At 34.2% G+C, this 26,504-nt stretch overlaps 3 protein-coding genes across 6 annotated transcripts; 2 read left to right on the plus strand and 1 right to left on the minus strand.

The window, feature by feature from the left end:
• Positions 1-1,162: 1,162 nt before the first annotated feature.
• On the minus strand, positions 1,163-6,231 carry LOC134237289 (DNA ligase 1-like). The gene is made up of 7 exons (XM_062719381.1): positions 5,890-6,231; positions 4,989-5,132; positions 4,668-4,809; positions 4,231-4,317; positions 3,366-3,972; positions 2,874-3,073; positions 1,163-1,959 (listed from the first exon to the last, which is right to left on the minus strand). Exons 1-7 carry the CDS (start codon positions 6,115-6,117, stop codon positions 1,163-1,165), a joined length of 2,205 nt encoding a protein of 734 aa, XP_062575365.1. The 5' UTR covers positions 6,118-6,231.
• A 213-nt stretch (positions 6,232-6,444) lies between these two features.
• On the plus strand, positions 6,445-8,564 carry LOC134237291 (uncharacterized). 2 transcript variants are annotated; one of them, XM_062719386.1, is made up of 4 exons: positions 6,445-6,514; positions 6,978-7,508; positions 7,852-8,062; positions 8,235-8,564. In XM_062719386.1, the coding sequence occupies exons 2-4, from the start codon at positions 7,003-7,005 to the stop codon at positions 8,424-8,426; spliced, it is 909 nt and encodes a 302-aa protein (XP_062575370.1). In that variant the 5' UTR covers positions 6,445-6,514; positions 6,978-7,002; the 3' UTR covers positions 8,427-8,564. The 2 variants fall into 2 exon arrangements, with proteins under 2 accessions (XP_062575370.1, XP_062575371.1); XM_062719387.1 differs by lacking the exon at positions 6,445-6,514 and adding an exon at positions 6,518-6,535.
• A 3,142-nt stretch (positions 8,565-11,706) lies between these two features.
• Positions 11,707-26,351, plus strand: LOC134237290 (chromatin modification-related protein MEAF6-like). 3 transcript variants are annotated; one of them, XM_062719384.1, is made up of 8 exons: positions 11,707-11,790; positions 19,874-19,989; positions 20,635-20,734; positions 21,109-21,145; positions 22,782-22,953; positions 23,060-23,090; positions 23,293-23,319; positions 25,313-26,351. In XM_062719384.1, exons 1-7 carry the CDS (start codon positions 11,713-11,715, stop codon positions 23,296-23,298), a joined length of 540 nt encoding a protein of 179 aa, XP_062575368.1. In that variant the 5' UTR covers positions 11,707-11,712; the 3' UTR covers positions 23,299-23,319; positions 25,313-26,351. The 3 variants fall into 3 exon arrangements, with proteins under 3 accessions (XP_062575368.1, XP_062575367.1, XP_062575369.1); XM_062719383.1 differs by lacking the exon at positions 23,293-23,319; XM_062719385.1 differs by lacking the exon at positions 23,293-23,319 and having other exon boundaries at positions 20,647-20,734.
• The last annotated feature ends 153 nt before the right edge of the window (positions 26,352-26,504 follow it).

The following is a 26,504-nucleotide window of genomic DNA, read 5'->3' on the forward strand; positions in this document are numbered from 1 at the left end:
ATATTTTAATTTTACTTTATATATAGCTTTAATATGTACAGCTATATCATCATCATCTTCCTTTACACCCTGTGGTGTGTAGGGCAGCAACAAAATTCCTCCACCCTTGCCTGTCCTGGGCTAGCCTTGTCAATGATCCCCAGGTCTGGTGCATTGCCTTCATCTCGCCTTCTACTGTCCTTCGCCATGATGTGCTAGGCCTCCCCCTCTTTCTTTTGCCCTCTGGTGTCCAATGCAGTGCTGTTCTAGTTGTTGACTGGGGGTCTTTTCTGAGAACATGTCCAATCCACCTCCATCGGCGCTTGGTTATGATGTCACCCATGTCCTCTTGTTTGCATCTGCTCAGCAGGTCTTCATTTGTTACCTTATCGGGCCAGAAAATTCTGAGTATTCGGCGGAGGCAGGTGGTATAGAAGGATCGCAGTTTGCCAAGATCTGTCTCCGTTATTCTCCAGCACTCCGATCCATAAAGGAGAGTTGACACAACACAGCTCTGGTAAAGCTTCAGCTTGGTGCTGGTGCTGTACTGTGCAGACCTCCAGATGTTATTCATTTCCCTAAATACTCTCCTGGCCTTGCCCAGTCTGCTGTGTATGTCCTCCTTTGTGCCGCCCTCTGGTGTAATGATACTACCCAGGTAAATAAAGTTATCTGTCTGGCGTAGTTCCTTCCCATTGATCTTAACAGGGTCAGGCAATTCCACATTAAGTGTCATTGTCTCCGTCTTCTTTGTACTGATGCGTAGTCCCACTTGCTGTCCATAGGTTTGCAACCGGTTGGTCTTCTCTTGGATATGCTGGTGTGTATGAGACATTAGAGCAAGGTCATCTGCAAAGTCCAAATCCTCCAGTGTTGAAAACAGGCCCCAGCGGATCCCCCTTGGAGAGTCTTCTGTTGTCTTCCGCATGACCCAATCGATGACCAGGTTGAACAACACTGCAGACATTACGCATCCTTGTCTGACTCCAGTTTTAACATCGAAGAAGGTGTCATTGTATCCTACTGAGCATTTAAAGTTGTCTTAAAAGCTCTTTATCAGGTGGACCATTTTAGATGGAATACCATAATGGCGTAGGATGCTCCAAAGGCTATCTCGATGTATGCTGTCAAATGCCTTCTCAAAGTCCACGAAGTTTACATACAATTGTCTCTGCCACTCTGTTCACTGCTCTATGATGTTGCGGAGTGTGAAGATCTGATCAGTACATCCTCTATGTTTCCTAAATCCTGCTTGCTCTTTCCTCAATACAGCATCAACGGCATCTGACATTCTTTTGATGATTATTTTGGCCAGGATCTTACTTGGCACAGACAATAGAGTGATTCCCCTCCAGTTGTTACAATCACTCAGGGCTCCTTTCTTTGGGATCTTGACAATCACCCCTTTACACCAATCATCAGGTACTTTCTCTCCATCCCACACAGCTGTGAACAGTGGTTGGAGGATGGTGGCTGCTATTCCAGGATCTGCTTTAAATAGCTCTGCATCAAGATTGTCACGTCCTGGTAACTTCCCGTTCTTAAGAGTCTTGACTGCATTCATTATCTCCTCCTTAGTTGGTGGGTCAGTGTCGATGTCCAGATCCTCTGTGGCTTCTGGTACGACAACAGCTTCATCAGGTGATGGTCGATTAAGAACTTCGCGGAAGTGTTCAACCCATCTCTCTTTTTGATCTTTTTCTGATGTCAGCAGTGTTCCATGTTTGTCTTTGATAGGTCCTCCTGTGTTTCCTATAAATTTGCCACACACTCGTTTCGTGATATTATATACTCTCCCTTGCTCTCCCCGTAATGCTGCTTTCTCTGCCTCAGCTGCAAGTTGGTCCATGGCTTCTCTCTTGTCACGTCGTGCAAGCTTCTTAACTCTCTTGTTGACCTCACCATACAGCTCCTCTTGCCTCTCACGCAGTCGTGGGGACTTGGTCTGCAGCATCTTTTTCTTTACTTCCTTTCTCTCCTCTGTAGCAATTAGAGTCTCCTGCTGGATGCAGGTTTTGTTGGTGTTTCTTTTTCGAAAGCCTAGTTTCTTTTTGCTGCTTTCAGTGTATAGTTGGGTCACTTGCTTTCAGGTGTTGTCCACATTGGCCTCCTCATCTTCATCATATGCATCTTGTAAGATCTGAAATCTGTTTCTTAATTCGCTGATGAAGGCAACTTTCACGGTGTTCAGCTATATATGCGACCTTTATTGGTCATTTTCATTTTGATCCAAAATGCCGTTATTTTAGAAATATGACATCATAAAAATCACGTTTTCCCGCCATTTTAGCATATTTTGTATAAAACTGCTTATTTTCAAACAGTTTTTCTTCCAGAAAATATAGAGCACAGCCTAGTACAAGCTTTATATTTTTACCAAAGATGTATCTATCCAATACTGATTAGTGACAGAAAAATTATGTATGTTTTACACTGCGCTCTATGTTTCCAATAAGAAACAAACATCAAGAAAAAGGCATATTTTTGTTTTTTTTGTTAGATAGTAAAAATAGCATGGTTTCTCATGTCATTTACAGCTAGGGAGAGTGCATATAAATGTGAAAAATATATTAGAAATATTTCTAATATAATCTTTTCTTCAAAATAAATATCAATTAAACATATATGAATGTCTTTCTAAAATGTTGATTTTTAGGGGGCCAAAATTGGCTCTTATCATATATACTCCTTTAGTTACAATTCAACTGTTATTTTTTGAGAATAAAATGATTGTATGTATGCAGCAATCTTGATATCATCATATTCTCAAAATCCTATCTTTAAAATAAAAACAAAATACATGTAGCTACTCAACTACTCTATCCACAGCATAAAAAAAAAATAATGAAAGATTTAATAGCACCTCTGAATATCTTCCAGTAAAATCAACTTACCCACTTCTGTCCCAATGTTGCCATGGAGAATTGTGATGAGCAACATCATTTCCATGGCAAGTCTTTCTGGTGTCATGGTAACAGAAACACAAGCACCAATCACAATGGCAGACAGAGCCTCGGTGACCTCTGCCCTACTGTTGCTACGGTAAACAGCCTCTATCTGAGAACAGATCTGTGACATGTTTGCTTCACTGGCCCTATAAAGAATATCAAATGGTTTAAATGTTTGTTTTTGCGGTAAGAATTCCATGGCTTCAATACTTATACCTGTAAATCTGTACAAATTTATATCACATGCTGTACATTCGGGATTTGTCAATTAACATTTACTGATAAAATTTTAAGCTAAGTAAATTTCTATGACTACCGGGGTATTAAAAAAAATTCAAAAACAGCCTAAAGATCTTTGAGTACATTAAACATGTTAAAATAATAAAACATGACTAAAGAAAAATACGTTTCTCAGCTCTTGACATAATTATCTTGTACCTATTAACAAGTCCCTTGAGCTGCTTCTGTAATCTCTCCAGCTGGAATTTCTTCTTCTCATCACTGATCTGTATCCTCTTCCCTGGGGGAACATACTTCCCTGTCTGGTCAGAGCTCTTAACAATGTTTCCCTCTTTGTCTCTTAACCTCCCATAGATGTCTTCAGTAATTTCAGTGTCCTCAATACTTTCATCACTACTTTCATCAGATTTTTCTCCTTCTTCTTCAATTTCATCCTTTTCCTCCATTTCTTCATCATTGCTATCAACATCATCATCAAATGTCACATCTTTTTTCTTTGCTTTATTTGATTCCTTATTCTTTTTGTCTTTTCTAACTGTATTTTCTTCTGTCACTGTTTTGAATTTCACCTGTTTCTGCTGCCTATCATCACTGGTAGATTTAAGAATAGATTTGACATTGGCTGCTTTTTCTGATATAATATCAACTGCTGGATGATGATCATCAGAATCTGATTCCTCATCTTCATCACTGAAGTCAAAATCTTCTTCTTCATCATCTTCATCACTCTCACCTTCATATTCTTCTCCCTCTTCCTCCAAATCATCATCCATTTCCTGCTCTGAATCTTCTTCATCATTGACTACTGAGCATATGAAAGAAGCAAAAATCTTAATTTATGTCTTTAAATATTCACCATCAAAGCTACATCTTCTAATAAGCTTTTCATAGTCTATGAATCATATATTGCTAGTTTTGAAAATAAATGCAATGACACAAAAGTTTCTGTACTCGTTTTGTGGAGATTTTTAAAAATCATCATTAAATAATAATAAGAATACATGTATATTAGTAAGTGTGAACATTTTGTTTGACAGACTTTCATTTCTTAGGTTTAAAATACCTTTTCTTTTTCCATGTTCTTCTTCATCTGAATAATCGTCGTCCTCCTCCATATCTTCAGGAGATTTGTCCAGGGCATCCAGTAAAACTGTACTGTGTTAAGGTTTCAGTGTCTAATAGCATTACACATATATGCATTCACTAACAATAAAATGTACATAAATGTACATACATGTACATTGTATGTGTTTAAGAAACCTACATTTCACATGGCACTGCAACCAAAGCAATCTCTTTCATAGCATAAAACAAGAAAAAATTATAAAAATTTTCTTATTTGCCAAATCTACTTTAAATAACATAACATGATGTATATTTCATAGAATATCTTGACAAGCACTTTGCACCAAAATGTATATTCTCTTGAAAATACTTCCATGGGAAAATTAAAACCAAATTAACATACACCACCATTAGAAATTGTGTACATAAGGATACAATCTAGTCCATCGTTGACAAAGGCCTGAGGCAGATTTTTGCTCTTCCTTTTGTTGAGATGAAGGTTCTTCTCCAGCTGTTTTAACATTCTGTCCTCCTTCTTATTGTCTTCCATCAGCTGCTGCTTTCTGTTGTCTATTTCCTGTAAATTACATAGATTAATTAATAAGAAATTTTACATTTCGTGGTGGACATAAATTTATGGGTCTCATCATACCTTGAAAACAACAAAAATTAAACCTCCACGAAAATTAGTAACCTATTAAAGGATAATCAATTAAACAAAGGATCCTATTTAATATTCAACTAAAGAAAACTTGCCTCTTTTTCTTTCATCTTCTTCATTTCTTTCATTCTAGCTTTCTGTTTCTTTTTCTTTTCTTTGAGTTTTTGAAGTGATTTCTTCTTTGTGTCTGTTTTAATAGCATCTTCCTTAGATTTAGTCCATGTCTGCATATTTGGAAGCTGAACAACAGAATTATGTGATAATTCAATGTATATTCATAAAAGAAAGAATAAAATCAGAAAAAATCAAGGAGTACATTTTTTTTTTACAAATTATAAATGCCCAAAAGAATACAAGATATGGAATATTTGTTTAATCTTTTATAATATATGATAGGGGACAATTTCTGGAAGATTTACTGTAAACATATAACATTTGGCTGTGTATTCTTTTTAGCGGCTTTGGCGGAATGCAGCAACCACTAAATCAAGTACAACGCTAAATGTTTTGCACATATACACATAGATAGGAAAATGACCAAATGCGCTAAATCAAATCTACGCTAACTTATTCAAAAGTCAATTTCGCCAAATATCGTATATGCTAAATATAATACATTTACAGTATTTCATACATGCTTTTTAAAATAAGAACTAAGGTATCCTAAACCCTACTCTGATTCTGTGTACAGCAATAGAGCTACTTGTTTTATTAGATATTTGGGGAGTTATGTATATACGTGAGTATAGTACAATGTTTGCTATGTAGAACTAGAAGTGGCTAGACTTTTCTGCAATGTCATTGAAAAGAATCTTGCACCAATTAACTTTAATGAGAAAACATTTAAAAACACTGGGGACAGGGTTAATACCAACATCTAGAGAAGATAGTACATATAAATTAAAGACTTTTCTTATGAGTAATATTCAACTCACATTTGAAATAAACATGAAAACTATAGAAATATCTCTGTATGTAAGTTTCAAACAACTTTACCTCTCTCCCACATCGATATGCATGTTTTCGAGCTTTTTTAAGTTTTCTTTCGTCTTTCCTCCTTTGTTTTCTTGAGTACAATATGTCTGTTTTTATCAAAGATCGGTGTTTATCCATATCATCGACAGCCTTCGCGAAACTCAGCACATCACCTCGATATTTCTTTAATGCGGGGGCTTCTTTGGCTTTACACTTTAGAGTGAATGCTGTTCGCTTCCTATTACTCATTCTAATTAACAAAATTGTTAAATAATTTAAAATAAATACTGAATATTTGATAAACACGTTTGATATCAGTGTGTTCACTGACTTCACGTCTTCTCACATGGGCGCAGCCATATTGCTTTTGATAATTAAAATTGCATATGTCGATCCCGATGTAATTGTTTGTTTGTGAACTCTCATGTAGTCTCCTGCAACCGGGGAGTTGGAGGTGATAAGATTGTTGTCAGGGAAATGACACTTTGCACACATACATGTGCATACATAATCCAAGTGTCATACAGAAAAAAGATGTTCATCTTGCTTGTGTACCGATAGTATTACGTCATAAGCAATTTACGTCACAATGAATGGTTTACGTTATGCGATTATGACGTCATAAATAATTGGCTTATTTCCTTGGGTAAGTAACACGGTCAACACGGTAGGAATTTTATCAAAATATTTTAAGGATATGGATATATGTGATAGACGTTTAAAATGTTTATCATGTAAAAAAAAAAAGTGAATTAATTGCACATTTGTCTCGATAAGTTAAATGGTCTAGCCAAGTGTACTAATACGATGAATGTTTTGTTATTTTATGTGAGACTTACATTATTGCGCCTCATTATCTTGAATATGATTTGAAGCTACCATATATGTTTTGGAAAAGGTCTTGCTCAAATTAAAAACACTCATATTTTTTAGATGTAAAATACACATTTAGGTGTATGTTCAACGTAACAAAGTATATGTATAATTTTATTATATTTGAGAATAACTTAAGATTTTATGTACATATCACCATCCAAATACATCGAAGCTTGCATTGATTAGTTTTATGTTTCTAAAAATTTATGTAAAAATTCTTTTCATTTTTATAGATTCTTAACATGAAAGAGCCATAGAATGGGGATATTTGGAAATGGTGCGCTCAGTTTTGGTCACTGGTTTGGATCCAGACGCCAAAGTAGCCAAAGCAACCAAAGCAGACAGAATGATCAGGCGCGCCGATTTCGATTCAAGTTTCTTAAACGTTTTCGGTCCTCTGGCGGATCTAATCAAACACTCCCAACATTCCCAATTTCAAAACATTTTGTAGACGCACTCAAAGAAGAGGGCTTGCTAGTTCCAGGGTCAAAAGACCACCCGGCCCTCAATATTTGTGTAGGGATTCAAGATGATGAACTACAACATGATAGGAGGCTGAGATACAGGTCGTACGGAAAATCGAGATGGGATGACGTTTTTGCCACCCCCGGCGTCCGCAAAGTTGCTCTAGAAATGGATGCCAATGAACCAATAATTGACGAGCTGCCAGTCTCGCTTTGGCTAAACTGTGTTGATCCCATACTTCCAGCTCTCATTTCTCTTAGTACAATGCAGAGGCGCAGAACAAACCTTACTAAATCCAGGTTAGCTTTGATCAAACTTTCCTTAAGGTTCATTGACCCTATTGTAAGGTAGTTAATTCTCATGCACTAGGATAAATTGAAAATAAATTACTAGAATGTCTCGATCAATGAAAATCAATCAATTTAATTCTTTTCCGCAGGCCTATGTAGTAAATATGTGCCAACATGTTGTGGATATTGTGCTTTATGATTGCTTTTGAAAAATTGTAACTGGTGATTGCTGCAAAATTAAAAAAAATGATTGCATCGAAGATATGAACCTTAATTAAAATATTTTAGTCTCTTTTCCTAAAATTTTCTATTTGATTTCATTAGGTTCTACATCTTTTTATTCTTTTTCAAGGCCCTCAGCAACTCCACTGCAAGACCCAAATGAAGTATCCACGGATCATGGTGATTTGGACCGAGGACCGCCATGGCTTAATGTCATTGGTCCTCAAAATGTTCACATCATTTATCTGGTAAATCTGCCCGCAACTGCAGAAGTACGACCAACAGATTTGCTTGGAAATGAGTACTATATGGAAAAGATGCGGATGTTTGAAGTTGTCACGGTAAAGTTATTAACACAATTTTGATTTGAAATTACATGCATGATAAAATATAAACTTTTCCTATTTGGCATAATTGGTTATTTTTTAGATATTTATTTCTAGAATCAGATTGCTTAATTTTTTATTGAGAAATAATTCAAATAATTCAAATGTTTAAAATTTTTATATCTAGGCTCGGAGGGGTCGCAAGAAAGTGCGATCAAAATTCACTAATATTTCTCGATCACGTGGTCGCAACCCATTGACGAACAAGAGCCAATCAGATAACGAGGAAGAAGAGGGAGGGAGTTACCATTCTGAGTCGGAGTCGGGAAACGAAGGAAATTACGATTTGATCCAAGATCTCTTTGATAATGGTGAATGATTTGGCCGATTAAACAATAGCGAATAGACATAAGAACAAACACTCAAAACATAATGTATTACCTCTGTATAATATTTGATTAATTTAGTTGCATACTTGTATATGCATTGTTTGTTTCATCAGTTTATGTGAATTTCAGATGAACAATGTTCTGTGTACACAATATTTCTTATATTCAATAAATTTTGCAAATTAATTTAATTTATTGTATTTATAATATGAGAGACTTTCGCGTGGAATACTGAATTCACATGGAACGTGTATTTTGTAGGGTCTCCTTGCACAATCAAGCTTTTTGTATACAGTTCTTTAATTCATAAGTGTTTATTCAATGTCCAATTATGTGTCAACATTCCAGATCAAAGAACTTGAAATTCAATAAATTAAATATGCAGATTTGGGTAAAGACAGATTCAAAGAAGCATTTTCAATTTTAAGGCGTGGAGGGGGGGGGCATATTTACATTTACATTAGAGCAAGGCCGGGTTCTACGGAGCAAAGATTCCTCACAGACTCCAAAAAGGCATCAAACGTTATTACAAATTACGAGAAGTCACAAGAATCAAATATCTAATTAGTGATATGTTTTCTACATAGTATACTATTATATATAATGATATTGAAAACAATACTGGGGAGCTAGTTCCTCGACCTCCAACTAGAAACATTGATGAAAAGATTGCGTAACGTACATACATGTAACTACATATAAGTTCCAATGAACAAGGTGTTAAGGTATAGACCAATACTCAAGTTCCGAAAATCAGCTTTTCAATAAAAGTTATGGCGAAGGTTAAAGTTGACAACATACATACAAACGGCAAAACAGACATAACAGACATTCTTGACAATTTGACCTAATTTCACCCAAATGGATATAAATGGACCAAAATGTAATTTTAAATTTATTTATTATCGTATTCTCAAGTTTTAACTTATATAAAATATTTTTAAAAAATAAAAAGGAATATTGATTTTTTTTTTAATGTATTAAGGATGAGTGCACTTAAGCTATGAGAGTTGGGTCCCGGTGTTTTGCGCAAAATAAATCCCGAATTTCATTAAAATTATGTTTTATAGGTATTAAACATGTCTTAAGAGCAGGTTTTGGTCTATTATATTACATGAAAGTACTAAATAATGCCGAGCGACACTAGTTTTTGAGACGGGGTCTAACAGTTTTGTCACATTTCTATTGTTAATTATTCATATGCATGCCAGTTTTTAACGACATTGTTTACATCGAGCCGCAACTTGGCCATTCGTCTCATTTGCACAGAATGTGTATTTTAATTTAAACTTATACATATCCAAAGGACGATATTGGCCAAGTTGCGGCTCATATCTATTTTTTGAAAAAGTCTCCAAACTACCGTCAAGTTAGCCACTAAATTAACAGGTCCCCGAGTGTCAACGATTGATATTATAATCACTTTACTCACGTGACATTCCACGGTTCGATACGCCAACGCTTTCATTGAACATTTCATTGTGTTTCTCATTTGAGGTTTCTGTTGGGAGAGTATCTTTCGTACTTTCAACTTCAAACTATGGAAGATTTTTGTGCAAATTTTAATAAGGTTCGAAGATAACTTATTTTACTGTGTATTTTTCGTTAGGAGTGTTTTGAAAGAATTCTGGTACTGCAAGGCCGTAACTACCATTGAGGCAAGTGAGGCAAATGCCTCACTAAATTTTTAGAGTTTTCTTAAATGTGAAAAAGTATTACATTGAAACTTATGGATTACTAGTATGTGTGTCTTCATGTTAAATTAATATTTTCAACTTTTGTTTCAATTTCTGTAAATCGTTCATATCTCATCAGGTGCCTCACTTTCATTTGGAACGCATGTAAAATATAATTCAAAATGTTTGTTCTGTAAATTGTTTGATTGTTTAACATCCCTTCCAGAGACATAAAAAATATATCTCTGTCCCTGCTAAGACTTTTTCATTAATATTGAGACACCAGTACTTTCCGGTGGAGGGCTGCAAGTTTTGAATTTATACATGTACAGTGGACCCTCATATATCCCGATGCTTCAGTATCCAGACGATTTTTTATCGGAACGTAATTTTTTAACGTTGTTTTGTTCTAATTAACTGGTAATTCTGGTATCCGGACGCTTCACATATCCGGACAAATTGACTAGGAATCAAAGCGTCCGGATAAATGAGGTTCCACTGTACTGGGCTTTCGGGGTCACTGAAGATGATTGAACAGTGAGAGATGTTTTTGTGCCATCATACTGTGACATAGGACCTAGCTTTTTACGGTCTCGACTGAAGAACTGGTCTCAACATCCCGCAGTGGGATTCGAACCCGCAATGTTAGGATCAACTCCTTAGTTTTCGACTCTAGAGCATACCCTCTAACAAAACGTAAAAACTTTCTAAGATTAAATCTTTTATTTTCTAATATCCAGGTCTCAGGACCCCCCTCTCCCGGAACCCCCCATCACTGGACATCACGTACTACCCTTGCCCCATCTGGGACTAGTAATGCCCAGAACCCTTGGCTCACTAAAAATGTGAGCCTAGTTACGGCCTTGTACTGGTAGTGAGATTAGTAAATATAGGCCCATATCGCCTCTGTATTATGGTCTACAGGGAGATACATCTACCCCATCTCTAAACACTAGAATCATTTATTATTTGTGCATCATCGATGAAACTATTGCGAAAAAAATCATATGTGCTATATTGTTTACATTCCACATCCATGCGATTTAAATGTCTCCGCATATATGTGGGTACCTTAAACTCGATAGTGATCCCGTTCAAATTTCCGGAATTTAAGGCTTATACATGTTCTTGTCAATGACATTGTCTGTAATTATAGAAATTTGTATGACAAAAAGTTCAAGGCATAAATATCAAAAGCATATGCTTGCACAATAATCATAGATAAATCTAGCGATTCATTGTAATATAAAGATTAAAACTGATTGCCGAAATGGTTCCAAATAACGTACTAAAGTGCACTCTTTCTTTCTTAAATTATATTGTAAAAATATGATTTTTTTTCTATTTGTAATAATTCCATTTGGGTTCATTTGTTTCCATTTGAGTAAATCGACGTGTCGCTTTATTTTGAGACTTTTTTAGTTAATTAATAACTTTCAGAGTAATCATTCCTAAGTGGATCAGTGTACATCACTAGGTATGCTGGTACTTTCAGTACTTTCATCCAAACGAGAATGTTCATAAAGATCGGGTTCAATATTACAAAAAAACTTAAAATTGCGTCAACCAATGAAAGAACAGTTCACATTTTCTGGTGAAAATGAGTACCCAGAAGTCGTCAATGATAAATACAAGAGAAGAACTGAATGAATTAGTACGAAGGAGGACCGAAATAGCGGTATTTGTTATTCATACAAGTCATTCTATCATTTACTAACCATCCACTTGGGTTTAAACATAATCTGTGTGAACTGTTAACGAAAATATTGTGATTATGACGCTGTTATGACGAGTATAAATGGCGGGTAAATCAATTTTTGTGCAAGCAAATAGGCTGCAAGCAGAAAAATATCACGAGCTTGAATTATTGTTGATTGCTGCTATAATATGACGACATGTTTAAAATCAATTGTTTAAAAAACTCGAATTTTCGAAAGTAATGTCACTGACAATCTGATATTATCAGGGATCTCGAGACTAAAACGGTTGACTTTTATCGATACCCCTTTGCCTTCAGTCAATAAAGATGGGGAGTTAAAAAGATTTTTAAGCAAAATATAATATGTTCTACAGTGCGACCGTTGGGGCGAGCGCAGTTATTTACTATCAAAAACCTTTTGCACAGTTATTACTTGCACTGCCTATCCTCAGTTTATTAAAAAAAAGAAAAGAATAAAAAGAAATCACTTCTCAGTCGTCGGGATCGAGATTCCGAACTTTTCGGAAGTTTCCGACAAAATCGGAAATACCCGAGCCATTTCAGTGACGAAAGTATGACGTCAAATAGAAAGTCCTGTTGACTTAGAACGCAAACGATTGTTTTGTGGCACAGAGATTGCTTTAAATCGTTGTTTGTAATTTTTTTCAAGTAAGTTGTTGCTATGTTTTAGCCACCATGTTGCTATGCACCGCAAAGGATTATTGGGAGTTTGGAATTTTTTCATGCGGTGAAATAAAAATTTCTTGAAACAATGTGCAGATTTCAACCCCAATTTCCTCCGTTTGTACACGTTAGTCTATTGAGCTCGCTACGCGAGCGGCGCTTCGCGCCGCCTCGCTGCGCTCGCTTTAAATGAGCCATTCCAAGCAAAAACCCCCCTTATGTAATCTGACAAAATTTTACGTCACAATAGAAAAAGCGACGTCATTGTTTTGCAACAAAAACTGCGATCAAAATATATCGCGCACTGACTGCGTTCCAACTATATGCTTTGTTTTACGTCACAGAATTTTCTCCGTTGTGCTTTCTGCATATTTTCTTTCATGACTTTTGTCAAACTACATGTGCATTACAGCACTAGACATTAATAAAACAAGCTAAGAGTGTTCTGATTAAATACATAAAATTTGTCAATACAATTTATCTGTTCCATGTACAATATAAGTTTTCAGTTAAACTAAATAAAACATTTAACTGTTGTTTAAAATTCAGATTTACGACTCTTTCATAATCAGTAACAACAAAAAAATAATTACATGCAATGATCATATTGAGTGTAAAAATATTTTTAAAAAGGAGGGATGAGTAGTTTGAAATGTGTATTATTAATCCGAAGTCTTGGCGAAAATTGATTGGACTTAATCACTTGTCAAGACAACTGCACGGGAATTAACACCAATCAAAACTGAATGACAGAATTGTTAAACGGCACCAATGTCAGATTGAAATTCGCGGTATTTTTTTCATTTATTGTAGACCCAGAACCTCTTGGGAAAAAAGTGACAATTAGTTCAGCTAACAAAGCTACATTAATTGAAAAGACGTATATCCGACATTCTTCTTCTTTGTTTTGTGTTGAAAAGATCGATAACTTGTTAATAATGTTGTAACACCCACCCACCGACCCCCCTCCCACCACCACCCCCAAAAAAATTAGAATATATTTAATAAAGCATATTAAGAAATAAATACATACATGTATCATTTTACAAATTTTTGGAAGTTCTGAACAGTACCGTATTTGATATGCACACCTACATTATTGATAATTGCTTGTCAAGTTATTCTACCCCCCCCCCCCCCCAGCATCATTGCATGCTGATGTTAACAGTGAAAATTTACATTCAGAATAAAATGCGGAGAGGGGCCCCCATGCACCCCCCAGATTTGTTTTTTATGTACATGATTGTAGGCACAATATTTGTTCACCTGAGTGTAAATATTTTAATCATTTTGGATTTTCCTGATCTACTTTTCGTCTAACGTAGCAAGAAGTAAATGTTCGTAATTTTCACCAGGAAGATCACATGCAGGTGAACATAACCTGATTTTTTTTCCACAATGCTAGATCTTGGAAAATTGGAGAGCTAGGAGTATTTCTCATATTATAAACACTTTTGTCGAATGATTTGAAAAAGATCTGACATGTTTTTTAATTAAACGCATGTTCATGGGAAAATATTTAAGCGTTATCGTTTTTGTTTCCTGTACCAAGACAACTCTTTGACATTGTAGATGCAAATGTGGAAAAAATAAAATGAGAAATAATAGTGAAGTTTATTTTATCAATATATTGAGATTCCATCAGGAGACAATAAAATGATGGAAATCGTTGTATAAACATGGGATTTTCGATTTGCTGTTCAAACAATTATCCTTAAACAACGTTTGCAACGATACAGAATTTCAGTTTAAAGTGCTTTAATGAAAGATACAAACAAATCATTAAATGAATGATGTTGACAACACAAAGTATACATAATTATGTTTGTCTGAAAAGCTCCTAAATTTTTGCATGTCGTTTAGATAGGCCTATATCTCATTACTTTCCATATTTTTGATCGGTCACCCATCCAATGGTTAAACATGCAGGCTTGCCGTTGCTTAACTTGCCTGAAATAGAGAGAGACTCTAGCGCATCACTAGAAAAGCTAGCTCAATAGCGAGGCAGTATAAGTTCCCTATATACTGTCCGCTACAGATGTCAAACACAAAAGTCGGATATATCTTGTATGAAAAAGGTTTCTAGATAACTTCGGAAAGATCTGGTATAAACAAAGGTTCTTGATAACTTGTGAAACTTCAATGTTTAAAGTTAAATAGATTGATTGATTGTATGTTGTTATACATCCATCTCGAGAATTTTTAACTCATATGGAGACGCCACCACTTGCCGGTGGAGAGCTGTAAATATTGTCCTATAACCGGCACTCAGGGCCTTTGGGCAGTGAGGGATCTTTTTTCGTGCCAGCTCTAACTGCGACAGGGGACCGTGGTTTACACAGACTCATCCGAAGGACCGGTCTCCAAAAGTAACCTACTCAACCCCCCCCCCCCCCCTACACACACACTTTCAGAACACGTGGACTCCTAGGATGGTCAGTTGTTCGAACATTTGATGTTAATGAAGTGACAGAGAATGGCCAGCATTCCTCCCTCTTCTGCACACAATGGAACTTCTTTGTGTGTGTGTAAAATGTTGGGTAGACTGGGATAGAATATATTTTACTAATATGTGAGAAGCATTTTATTCGAAAGACAATCCAATATGAAGATTTTGCAGGTAAAACATGTTCTCTTTTCCATAAAATTTCTTTATTTGTTTTTTTTTTCTATGTAGACGGTAATCAAATATTGTACATTTTGTGTCGAGGACTTTAAAAGCTGCTCTGAATAGACCCCTGACTTACACGTTTTTCTTAGTCTCTAAAATATATTTTTTAACTTTTGACTAAGTGGTGAATTTTCAGAGGACCTTCATAATATATTATAAGTGTTGACCTGTGAAACTTGCCTCATAACAACTTGTTGTTTAAAAAAAAAAACAACAAACAAACAAACAGAAAACTGAGACATGTGTGTTTTTCAAAAACTTTATACGGATCGTATAACTGACTTAAATATTGAAAAGTTTGTCTAACTTTCACACGAGGATCATAATTTTGTTGTTAGATATAGATGGGACTGTATGTTTGGCAGTCTTCTATATATTAATTACATGTACGTGATTGTACAGTAGAAAATATAAAAAAAAATTTTTAAAAAGCTTAATCAAATGCCTTGCTCATTTTCTCAGTTTTTTAGGTCATGTTTTTATTAGTTAATTCACCATTTGAAATCTGAAAAGTACACTTTAACTATTCATAAATTACAGATTTAACATGTATATATCTAGTCTAAATTGCCTTTATACTAGTACTTATATATTTATTCTTTCATTGCAGCCCTCCCCCTTTCCTTTTAATATTTTTTAACAAATGAGGACATAATTAAGCAAAGAAAATGCATATGTAGTTGAGCATTTAGAAAAAAAAGGATAAATTGGTACTCATCATTTACATTGATATACCATACTTTACAAAATCCATATGTCGTGTTCATTGATAAGAGCGCAAGCCCCTGCCCCTTTATGCTGTCTCTTGGTCAGTGTTTTGAAGGCAAAGGTTGGACAAGTAAAATCAATTATCCAAAATAAATTGATGGGAACTAAAATATTTTTGTTGTTGCTGGTTTGAAAGATTTGGACTGAACTTAAGCGGTAAAATTGAAAGTGAATTTTACTTAATAAAACACCTATCAATTATTTATGAGTTTTCTCTAAGTCAGGGAATCATAGGATATTTGAACTCCATTGGCATATTTTAATTAATATCAGAAAAGAATGAACTGAACTATTTCATAAAAAAGAAAAAAAAATGTTTACAACAAATTAAGCTTATATATATATTAAGCAGAACGGCAATACAATACCAAGTTAATGCGTATAAGTAATGCGTGTTTTTATTACGTCGCTATAACGTCGACGTCGCTACAATAGAAAAATAAAATATGACGTCGGCCGTATAAATGATGCATACTTTGAATACCTGTAAATCCGTAACGGAGCAAGATACACACGTAATATTTACAGGTTATATTTACCTAAGGTTCTACATCATTTTTCAAGAAAAAAGTCATTTTCGAAAATTTTTGACATAAGGGGGGTTTTTGCTTGGAACGGCTCAAATGATCGGAAGATTCAATTCAACCCACCTAAATTCTGCTGTAAGGTGAGAGGAGAAAAATGCATCGATAGGCTACAGATCAAACGAATGCGGGTGGTTTCACTCCGATTACGTGTTCGCGCCGAGTGGTTTCGCTCCTATCACTTGTTCGCGCCGAGTGGATTCGCTCCGCGTGGGTTCGCGCCACTGTATTACTGAAGATACCGCTTATCGGATAGTCGTGTGATTATCGTTTGATCACTAATGATCATGATGATGAGCATATTAAATTAAAATAACAATGAGAGAAATATATACCATGAACGACCAATAATTTAAGCAACGTTTTAAAGGGCTGATAGTAAATATGGCATATACACAATAACACTCCCTGCATATATATAATACATGTAAGATATAAAGAAAGGGTGATTGCGATGAAATGGGAAGTCTATAAGAATAATCGTCTTCATGCAGAAGAATCCTTGTTCTACATAATTTAATATTGTAAATCTAATGAAAAACAATGACAACCTTCATTGAAAAGTCAACGAGATTTGTGAAATAGATATATTTATTTTAACAACCAGTCCTAAATCATTCCAAATTAGACCATCAAATTTGTTCAAATAGTCTTAATTTGGCTATAAATGACCTCACTATAAGTATTAATACAAAATGGGATAATTATCCGACATAACACGACATTAACGCTTGGGGTTAATTAATTACAAGCTACTAAGTTATAATTAGAGGTAATCGGGGGAAGCCATTCTGTATACTACCCATATCTTACCTGTAGATAAAGGGGGCGAAACCGGTTTATTCCCCGAACGTCTAAAACCTATATAAACAGTATAATTATCACACTCAATTAAGAGGCCCTCTAAGGGGCAAGGGTAGCGTTTACCTGTGTTGCCTGTGTTGTCTTGATTTAATATTCTAAATCAAATATATTTAATTTTCAGATAAAATATGAAGTATAAAATATATACCAAACCATAATTTATTTTATTAAATAACTATATTTCAAGACACCAAACAAGTGTTTTTTCATATGAATATTTTTATTTTTATTTCAGTACATTTCATTACAAGCACTATGACACAATGTATGTAAACACTTTGAGCACTCTTCATTAAAATCACATTTTAAGTACTATTTAATATGCTTTTCATACCTTATATTAATATGGGAAGCAGAGTTTATATCACTTCAGTTCTATACATTTTTTAGCACTTTTTTCACATTTATTGGGTTTAATCTCTCATCTCATAAGCTCAGATTTTGAGGCTGGGACAGGTGTAAAATGAGCCATCACAGAAAAAGTCTTATCTAACTTTCAAAGTAAAATAGCTGATCTAACCAGCCTCGTTACCAATTATTCATAATTTATGTTGTTAGTTGAAATTATATACATAATACATAAAATAAAATTAATAATCTTAAGATTTAAGTTTTATTATGGAGACTTAAAACGATTTTGAAAATGATAAATTGTTATTACATTAAATGTATTCAGAGTAAATGTTTAAAACTTCAGCTAAAAACGGACATTAAAAATTATTAAGTACCATAAAAAAATAAAAGAATTCAACGGTTGTTTTGAAAAAAATTAAATAGAATATATCTACAATGTCAAGATCAACACAATAAAATAAACTTTTTTTCTAATTTAAATGAAGGTAGTTTTATACTACAAAATTAAAATAAATTCTTTAAAAGTTTACGTAGAAAAATATTTTTAACATTTGAAAAACATTTAATTCAATTTATAGGAATTATTGGTAAGATTTTGAAACATTGATTAATATAGATTGACTAAAATACCTAGTAAATACTTTGAACATTTGAGTAAAAAATATTAAAAAATTTGAAAAACATTTAATTCATTTTATAGGACTTATCGCTAAGATTTTTCCTATATAACTTATAAGTCTTTGACACAGTTTCATAAAGGCAGGTAGTTTATTCATACAGTTTAAGACACAGGTAACACAGATAACGCTACCCTCGCCCCTCAGAGGGCCTCTTAATTGAGTGTGATAATTATACTGTTTATATAGGTTTTAGACGTTCGGGGAACACACCGCGAAACCACTCGGCGTGATACCACTCGGCGCGAACACGTAATCGGCGCGAAACCACACTACACTGATCAAACTATTCCTCTCTCGACCTCAAAAGTCTTTGGTCCCTCAAAGACCAAAACCCAGGCTCATCCCTGGAAGGCTTCTCACCTGTCAATTCCAGGGCATGGCACCAAATGTAATGGTAGAGGAGTAAAATGCAGCGGACCAGATAAGGATTTGAACTCGAGCCCCTGGAGTCTCCAGTCAGGTGCTCTATCAACTGAGCTATCCGGCAATCGGCGAGTAAACCACACTATCAAATGATCCAAGTTCTGGAGAGATATCTCTAATCACTTTGTGTGGCATTGGTCTGAGATTCATGAAACATCACTACAAAAGTTTCTACAAATCTCACTGAGGTCAGACCGGTGCATTTTTGTATTACTGGAGACCTATTAACTTGTAACAGGGGGAAAAGTGTCAGCCAGAGTGGGACTCGAACTTGAGACCTGCCATTGACCGTGCGAGTGCTCTTACCACTGAGCTAATGGGCCAACATACCCAATCCCATGTTACACTCCTCCCCTGTCTTTTTTTGAGATTTTCTATCCTGAAAACCTCGCCAGTACTCTTCTAAAACACGCAAGGTTTTTATTGTTTGGCGCCAAATGTAACAGGTGGGGAATAATGAAGGCCAGACTGGGACATGAACCCAGAACCTCCGCTAATGGTGCGGGTGCTCTAACCACTGACTGAGCTACCGGGCCGACACACCCAATCCCCATTACACACTTATATAACTTAGATCTGCCTTTCCAGCCACTTGACACATTTTGAAATTCTGGACTGTGGGGTCACAACATAATAGATAGTTTTTCAACTGGCCTGAATTTAGAAAGAGTTATTTCCTCTTGGTGGCCATATTGGAGGTATACAAGCCAACAGGCCCAAATTTTTTCATTATTCAACCAGTTTGAACTTGTCATGCTTGGTAATTGTGCTATGAAAACACAATTTTTCTTACGAATTTATATTTCAACCCCAAGCTTCCTTTGATTGGTAATTTCAGTATTTAAAAGATATTTGCTCTTATATTTCTGCTATACTAGTTTAAAATTGGCTGTTCAAAGAGGAAAATGCATTAGTTGGACCTCCAAATAAATATGACTGTGTTTTGATTTTTTTTGATTTGCAGTCAAAATATCAAACACTTTATACTCTATACTAAAGATTTAAATCAATAAATGTATTTTAATTTTTTTCAGGATACCCTTGCCAATCTCGAAAGACAGATTTATGCTTTTGAAGGGAGCTATTTAGAAGATACCCAGCTCTATGGAAATATTATCAGAGGATGGGATAGATATTTAGCAAATACAAAGTATGAACAAATTAATACAAGGCTTTCTTATGAAGGGGTGTTATGTAAACATTGAATGTAATTACATTCATTTAAAGTCGTCTTTCGCCAGTTTCGGTTCTTGAGCTGAAAACATACTGTATAGGAGTTTAAATTTGTAGGTGTTTAATTTCAATTTTTTTTTCTCTGACAATTTGTTGCAGGAATCTGAATTCATGCACAAATAAAAATGCTTTAAATTTCCTAACAGTGAACTTCTAACACATAAATTATTGTGTTAATGTTTGTGTAAAGCGCAACATAGCAAGAATACAAGTCTATTGAGAATTCAGAGTTATCTCCACTGTGCAGTATTTATGTAATGATAGTCAGGGGTAGTAGAAATCATGTTCATCCCCTCATGTTTACATTAATCATTTACCCGTCTTGTATTGATCCTGGTACATTTTAGTCTTTTGAGTGTAATTCATTTTAAATGTCAATGAAGTATCAACCATTATCACCATAATTTTCATCATCGTGAATTGCGCCTAACGTCAAAACTTTCTTTTTACTTAAATCTTATCTTTTCATGTGAGTCTTAGATTTCGTGCTTTTAAATATATTCATGCGTTTTGTCATTTCATGTTCATTTCATCCCCTTATTAATCCCCATCCAATCCTTAGCCTCTTTTCTAGAAACACAAACAGTAAGGCAGACAAACGGAACAGAAAATTCAAGGAGGCCGATCGTCTCTTCTCCAAATCTTCTGTCACATCTGCTGCTGTGAGTGAAATTTGTATTTAGCTAAAAATCTGAAATGGTTCTTCTTCGTATGCTAAGCATGATTTTTTGATTGGATTGAAATGTTGCCAGACGTACAATTTTGAATTGTTTTCACAATACATTTTATCATTCTTTATATTTAAATTATGTACCATGATAAATGCATTGACAGTTTGATCATTTTGAAAACACTAATCAGGCATTGTTATACCATAGAATGCAGATAACTAAGCCATATAGAATAGATGTCTCTAAGCAAAATTATTTTAGGGAGAGGGCTAAAATAGGCTGAGCCTGCTGCCCAATCCTATTCATATTAACATCAGTGAATAAGATACTGTTTAAATTAAAATGAAAATTATTTTATTTTTTAGGCTGTCAGTGGTATAGTAGATTCATTTGACAAAAACCGTAAGTATTTGGTTCATAAACTATACTTTTAGAATCATTGCTTTCTTAAACTTTAACTAGTTGAATTAAAACTAAATATGAAAAAGAAATGAAGGAACTGGAATATAGGAACAACTGAAGTACAGAAATAATTTTAGAAAGTGTAGAGAACCAAAATGTTATGGGAAGTAACTGTGTACACACATTGTGTAATTTACTTAAAAGGTAGTAGAGGATTTTGTTAAGTTTCTTCAAAGAACTTGTATCAACAAAAAAATATTGTGTTTTTAGCTCTACTGGTCAGAGACCAGAAGAGCTTATGCGATAGTAATGCGTCCGGCGTCCGTCCGTCTGTCTGTCTGTCTGTCTGTCCGTCTGTCTGTAAACAATTTTTCAAAATGCTACTCCTCCTACAGTTTTGGTCTGATTTCAATATAACTTGGCACACAAGTAGACTACACTAAGATACATAATTCTGTGTATCGGTTTTTGATTTCGATGAACAGTGTTGCCGTGGTTACTAAAAATAGAAATTTCTGTGAAATTCTTTTAAAATGCTACTCCTCCCACAGTTTTGGTCTGATTTCAATATAACTTGACACACAAGTAGAATACACTAAGATACATAATTCTGTGTATCGGTTTTTGATTTCGATGAACGGTGTTGCCGTGGTTACTAAAAATAGAAATTTCTGTTAAATTCTTTTAAAATGCTACTCCTCCTACAGTTTTGGTCTGATTTCAATATAACTTGGCACACAAGTAGAATACACTCAGATACATAATTCTGTGTATCGGTTTTTGATTTCGATGAACGGTGTTGCCGTGGTTACTAAAAATAGAAATTTCTGTTAAATTCTTTTAAAATGCTACTCCTCCTACAGTTTTGGTCTGATTTCAATATAACTTGGCACACAAGTAGACTACACTAAGATACATAATTCTGTGTATCGGTTTTTGATTTCGATGAACGGTGTTGCTGTGGTTACTAAAAATAGAAATTTCTGTGAAATTCTTTTAAAATGCTACTCCTCCTATAGTTTTGGTCTGATTTCAATATAACTTGGTACACAAGTAGAATACACTAAGATACATAATTCTGTGTATCGGTTTTTGATTTCGATGAACGGTGTTGCCGTGGTTACTAAAAATAGAAATTTCTGTTAAATTCTTTTAAAATGCTACTCCTCCTACAGTTTTGGTCTGATTTCAATATAACTTGGCACACAAGTAGACTACACTAAGATACATAATTCTTTATATCGAATTTTAATTTTGATGAACGGTGTTGCCGTGGTTATTAAAAATAGAAATTTCTGTAAAATTGTTTCAAAATGCTACTCCTTCTACAGTTTTGGTCTGATTTCAATATAACTTGGCACACAAGTAGACTACACTAAGAACATAAAGAGACTTTGTCAATGATCATTATTCTACTTTTTGCTGTTGTTAAGTTTCAAATCCCAGCTGCTTAAGTACTTTACTCTTCCTTTGCTATAAGTTCAAACCAGTAGAGCTTCAGTCTCGACAGAGACTTCTGGTTTGTCAAAGATTGGAAACTGACTGTTTTAAAAAAACTCAAACTCTTGGTGTATTACAAAGAAAAAACATCACAGGATAACCAAATCGTAAATTAGATTGTGAATTTTTGTGACAGGTGACCGAGACTGTCCGTCTAGTCCAGACTCCCAGAACAACCAGAACAGTGCCAACACGCCACAGACAAACGGACAGTCCGACAGCAACGAGTCCAGTCACAACCACTCAGGGAAGCTACACAAAGGGGGCGGGGTTATACGACACAAGAAAAATAAAAGCAAAAAACACAGGTAGGATTCTTGTTACTGAAACTGTGTAAAAGTGTAATTGTGTGTGTTAGTTGTTATTTTCATTCATATTATTTTATACATGTATATTTTGGTATTATTTTTTCAGAGTTGAAGTGAAACTAAAAAGAGGAAAAGATGTAAGTTTAGAACAATTGTTGAGAATCGACAAATATATAAAGTTAACTTTGTAAAATTAATGATCTTACATACAGGTGTATTTTAAACATAATAATTTTTTTCTTTATTGTGAATTAAACATTTGTCAGTCATTGAGAAAAAAAGGGAAACAACCTTCATTAATGTTTAAAAAGTACAGTATAAATAATCTTTGTACTTCAGAAATAAAAGTGGAAAACACCTGGAAAGGTATAGAACAGTGGGTGGTTCTTCATAACATTGTATTTTACACATCATATTTTCATTTCTGTGGTGTCTAGTTGCTAATATTACATATACATATTATCAATGTATTCAAGTCAAACAATTAATATGACAAATTCACTTTGGTTTTTACGATTCCACAGGCAGAAAAATCATAATTTTCCATCACATTTCTCTTTATAATTTCAATAGGAATGAATTACAGTAAAATAAAAATAATTTAGCACACAATTTATTTCAATATGTCTTGGTATAATAAAACACGATAATATTTGCACTATTTTTGGCTTGTTGGTATTGGGGGGGGGGGGGGGGGGGAGAAGAGATTGTATACCATTTACCCAGTACATATGCTTTAATTGTTTAATGGTTCATCCAGAGTTTTCCAAAGTTTTTATATGATTTACTTTAGAAGATAATTAGTAAGTTTCCAATTGGTAAATGACTGTTATGTGCACATTATACAGTTAGATATAGTGGTGCTTTTTTTCCTCCCGGAACATACTATTATTCACTTTTGTCTATGTAGACACTATCATTCTATCATTCTTTATTAATCTATAAATTAATATGGCAAGAATGATTGAACTTGTTTTAAACCTTGCCTACATATCCTAGTACAGTGGACCTTCAGATATCCGGACGCCAGATATCCGGATGCTTCAGCATCCGGACGATTTTTCATCGGAACGAAATTTTTAAATGTTATATTGTCTTGTTTAACTGGTGATTCAGATATCCGGATGCTTCACATATCCGGACAAATTGACTGGGAACCAAAGCGTCCGGATAAATGAGGGTCCACTGTATATATATTTGGTTTTATGACTTCATCATTCTTCCTCATAGTTATTTTGAGTTTTAACTTTTATTCCAAGAAATTATTCTTCAGTATATTTACTTCAAAGTTCCTACGTACCCCGGTATACACAGATACATGTACCATTTGATGCAAGCTATTAATCTGTGTCTTATCTTTTTTGGGCATTAATGTTCTTTGAATATTCTTACCTTTTATTTTCTATTTACATCAGCTTCATAAAATTATGCCCCACTTGGAAGAATGGAGGGCATATTGCTTTGCTACTGTCTGTACGTTGGTTGGTCGGTCTGTCTGTCTGTCGGTCCACCATTCCGTTTCTGTTTATTTTTTTTGCAGAGGTTGCTTATATTGAAATGAAATTTGGTATACAGATTTATCATAAGAATATCTAAGTCAAGTATTGTTTTGGGTACAATCAAGCCATTTTGGACAGAGTTATCCCCCTTGGACTTAGAAAAATTCCAATTACTTTGGGGAGGGGGGGGGGGGGTACGTGTTTTACAAACATCTCTGGTTAATATAGCAGTACACAGCATAGCACAGAAATTAACATTATACACCTACCTTTCAGTTTTTGAGTTGAACATATTTTTTATATTAATATTTTTAAAGTGCAGTGGTGTTTTCTGTGTATTGGTTTTATTTAAATTACTATTATATATATTAATTCTATTTTGGCAGTTTCTATTTGGAAGTTACACATGTAGTACTTGGGATTTGCTTTACATAACCAAGAAACAACTCTTTCTTCTTCATAGTCTAGTATGAAAATAAATGACATGGTTCAAAGAATATACCAAAACAATTTTATTGTTTATTGTCCGAAATATCGGACATTTTCCAGGCTTTTTTACGATATTGATATTTTGCTTTCCAGGCACCTAAAATATATCAAAACCGTAAAAAAAAAAAAAAAAAAAAAAAAAAAAGGCCAGAAAATATCAGATATTTTGGACTAATTGGTTACAAGTTCTGCATTTACATTTGTAGTTTGTTAATGAAAAAATTTTGTAGTATTTACTTTCTCTTTGAACATGTTGAAAATATTACAATACTGTATTTAGACTTTTTTTTGTCCCCAACCTCAGAGTAAAGAAAAATTTATAACTGAATTAAAAGATTGAATAAATAATTTTTTTTTCTTGTTCTTTACAGGTTTCAGGAGAATAAAGGAGAATAGTGGTCATGTAATATTTAGTCCAGTATTTAATCAACTTCTCATTCATCACTACGTGGGGATTCCATGATGGATTGTACCGTTTCTGTGGAAGAGACACCCTTCAGTTTTCAGTGTATGAATTCTATCAATGTTTTTATCAACATGATCAGTTGGAACTACAAAACTTACTTTGTTCATTCTTAGACAGAAAAGAACTAAATGAAACATGAATGAGAAAAAATATCAAAAGAACAATGCGTAGACTCAGCATAAAGACGCTTCATTGAACTAATCCCAACATTAAGGACATTCTGTGTAATGTAGAGATTGAAGATCAAATTCTGATCTGTGAAAAGATCTTTAACCTTGCTTCAAGTTTTTTATGTTATAGGAATCTCTGAGGATGAGATTAATAATGCAGTTAGTTAATAAGTACTGGTACACGTTTTCCTGTACATCATTGTCTCTTTTTATCATAATTATAGTGGTATTTCATTGATCAAGCTTTATGTAATACTTATTTCTCAAGTTCTGTGATGTATTTTTGTTTTCTTGTTTTCGTTGATTAACCTTCAAGATAATGTCATGCTTATTTCAACTGTTCAGTAACAATTCATGTGTTTAATAATTTTGGGGACATCATGTGATTTGTGCCTAAGAATTTTTACAGGTGATTGTACTCTTTGCAATCATGAATATTTGTGTGGTTAATTTTCATTGTTTTTATCATATGAAAAGACTCAGCAAATTCATGTCCTACTAAAATATAAAATTTCAAATGCAACTTTTCGATAATGAAATCAAATCAAACCACAGAAAAATATATCCATGTACATGTATTTAATTTAACAGAATTCAATTGATCTGACAAGGAAACACAATGTATCAAAGTGGTCTTTTTTTCATTTTTTTTTTTTCCACATTATGCTTGGATACAAGCGACATAAACAAATTTTGTAATGTACATTTCAGAAGCTGTGTTGTAAAAATTGTCATATTAAACACATGTTAGATAAATTATTTTTGAAAGTGAAATTTGTTTTTCAATTTGAAAAAAGAGGAAAAAAAATTGTGATATTTTAATATTGAGCTAAAATATTTAAGGAATAACTGTCTTATTTTTCGAATTCATGAAGTGATCAATGGATTGGCTTGTGTCATAATTTGCATAAACGCCGACGGCGTTTA

This window comes from Saccostrea cucullata, unplaced genomic scaffold (assembly GCF_032062105.1).
Source record: "Saccostrea cucullata isolate Sc308-1 unplaced genomic scaffold, CSIRO_AGI_Scuc_v1 ctg4359, whole genome shotgun sequence".
Lineage (NCBI taxonomy): Eukaryota > Metazoa > Mollusca > Bivalvia > Ostreida > Ostreidae > Saccostrea > Saccostrea cuccullata.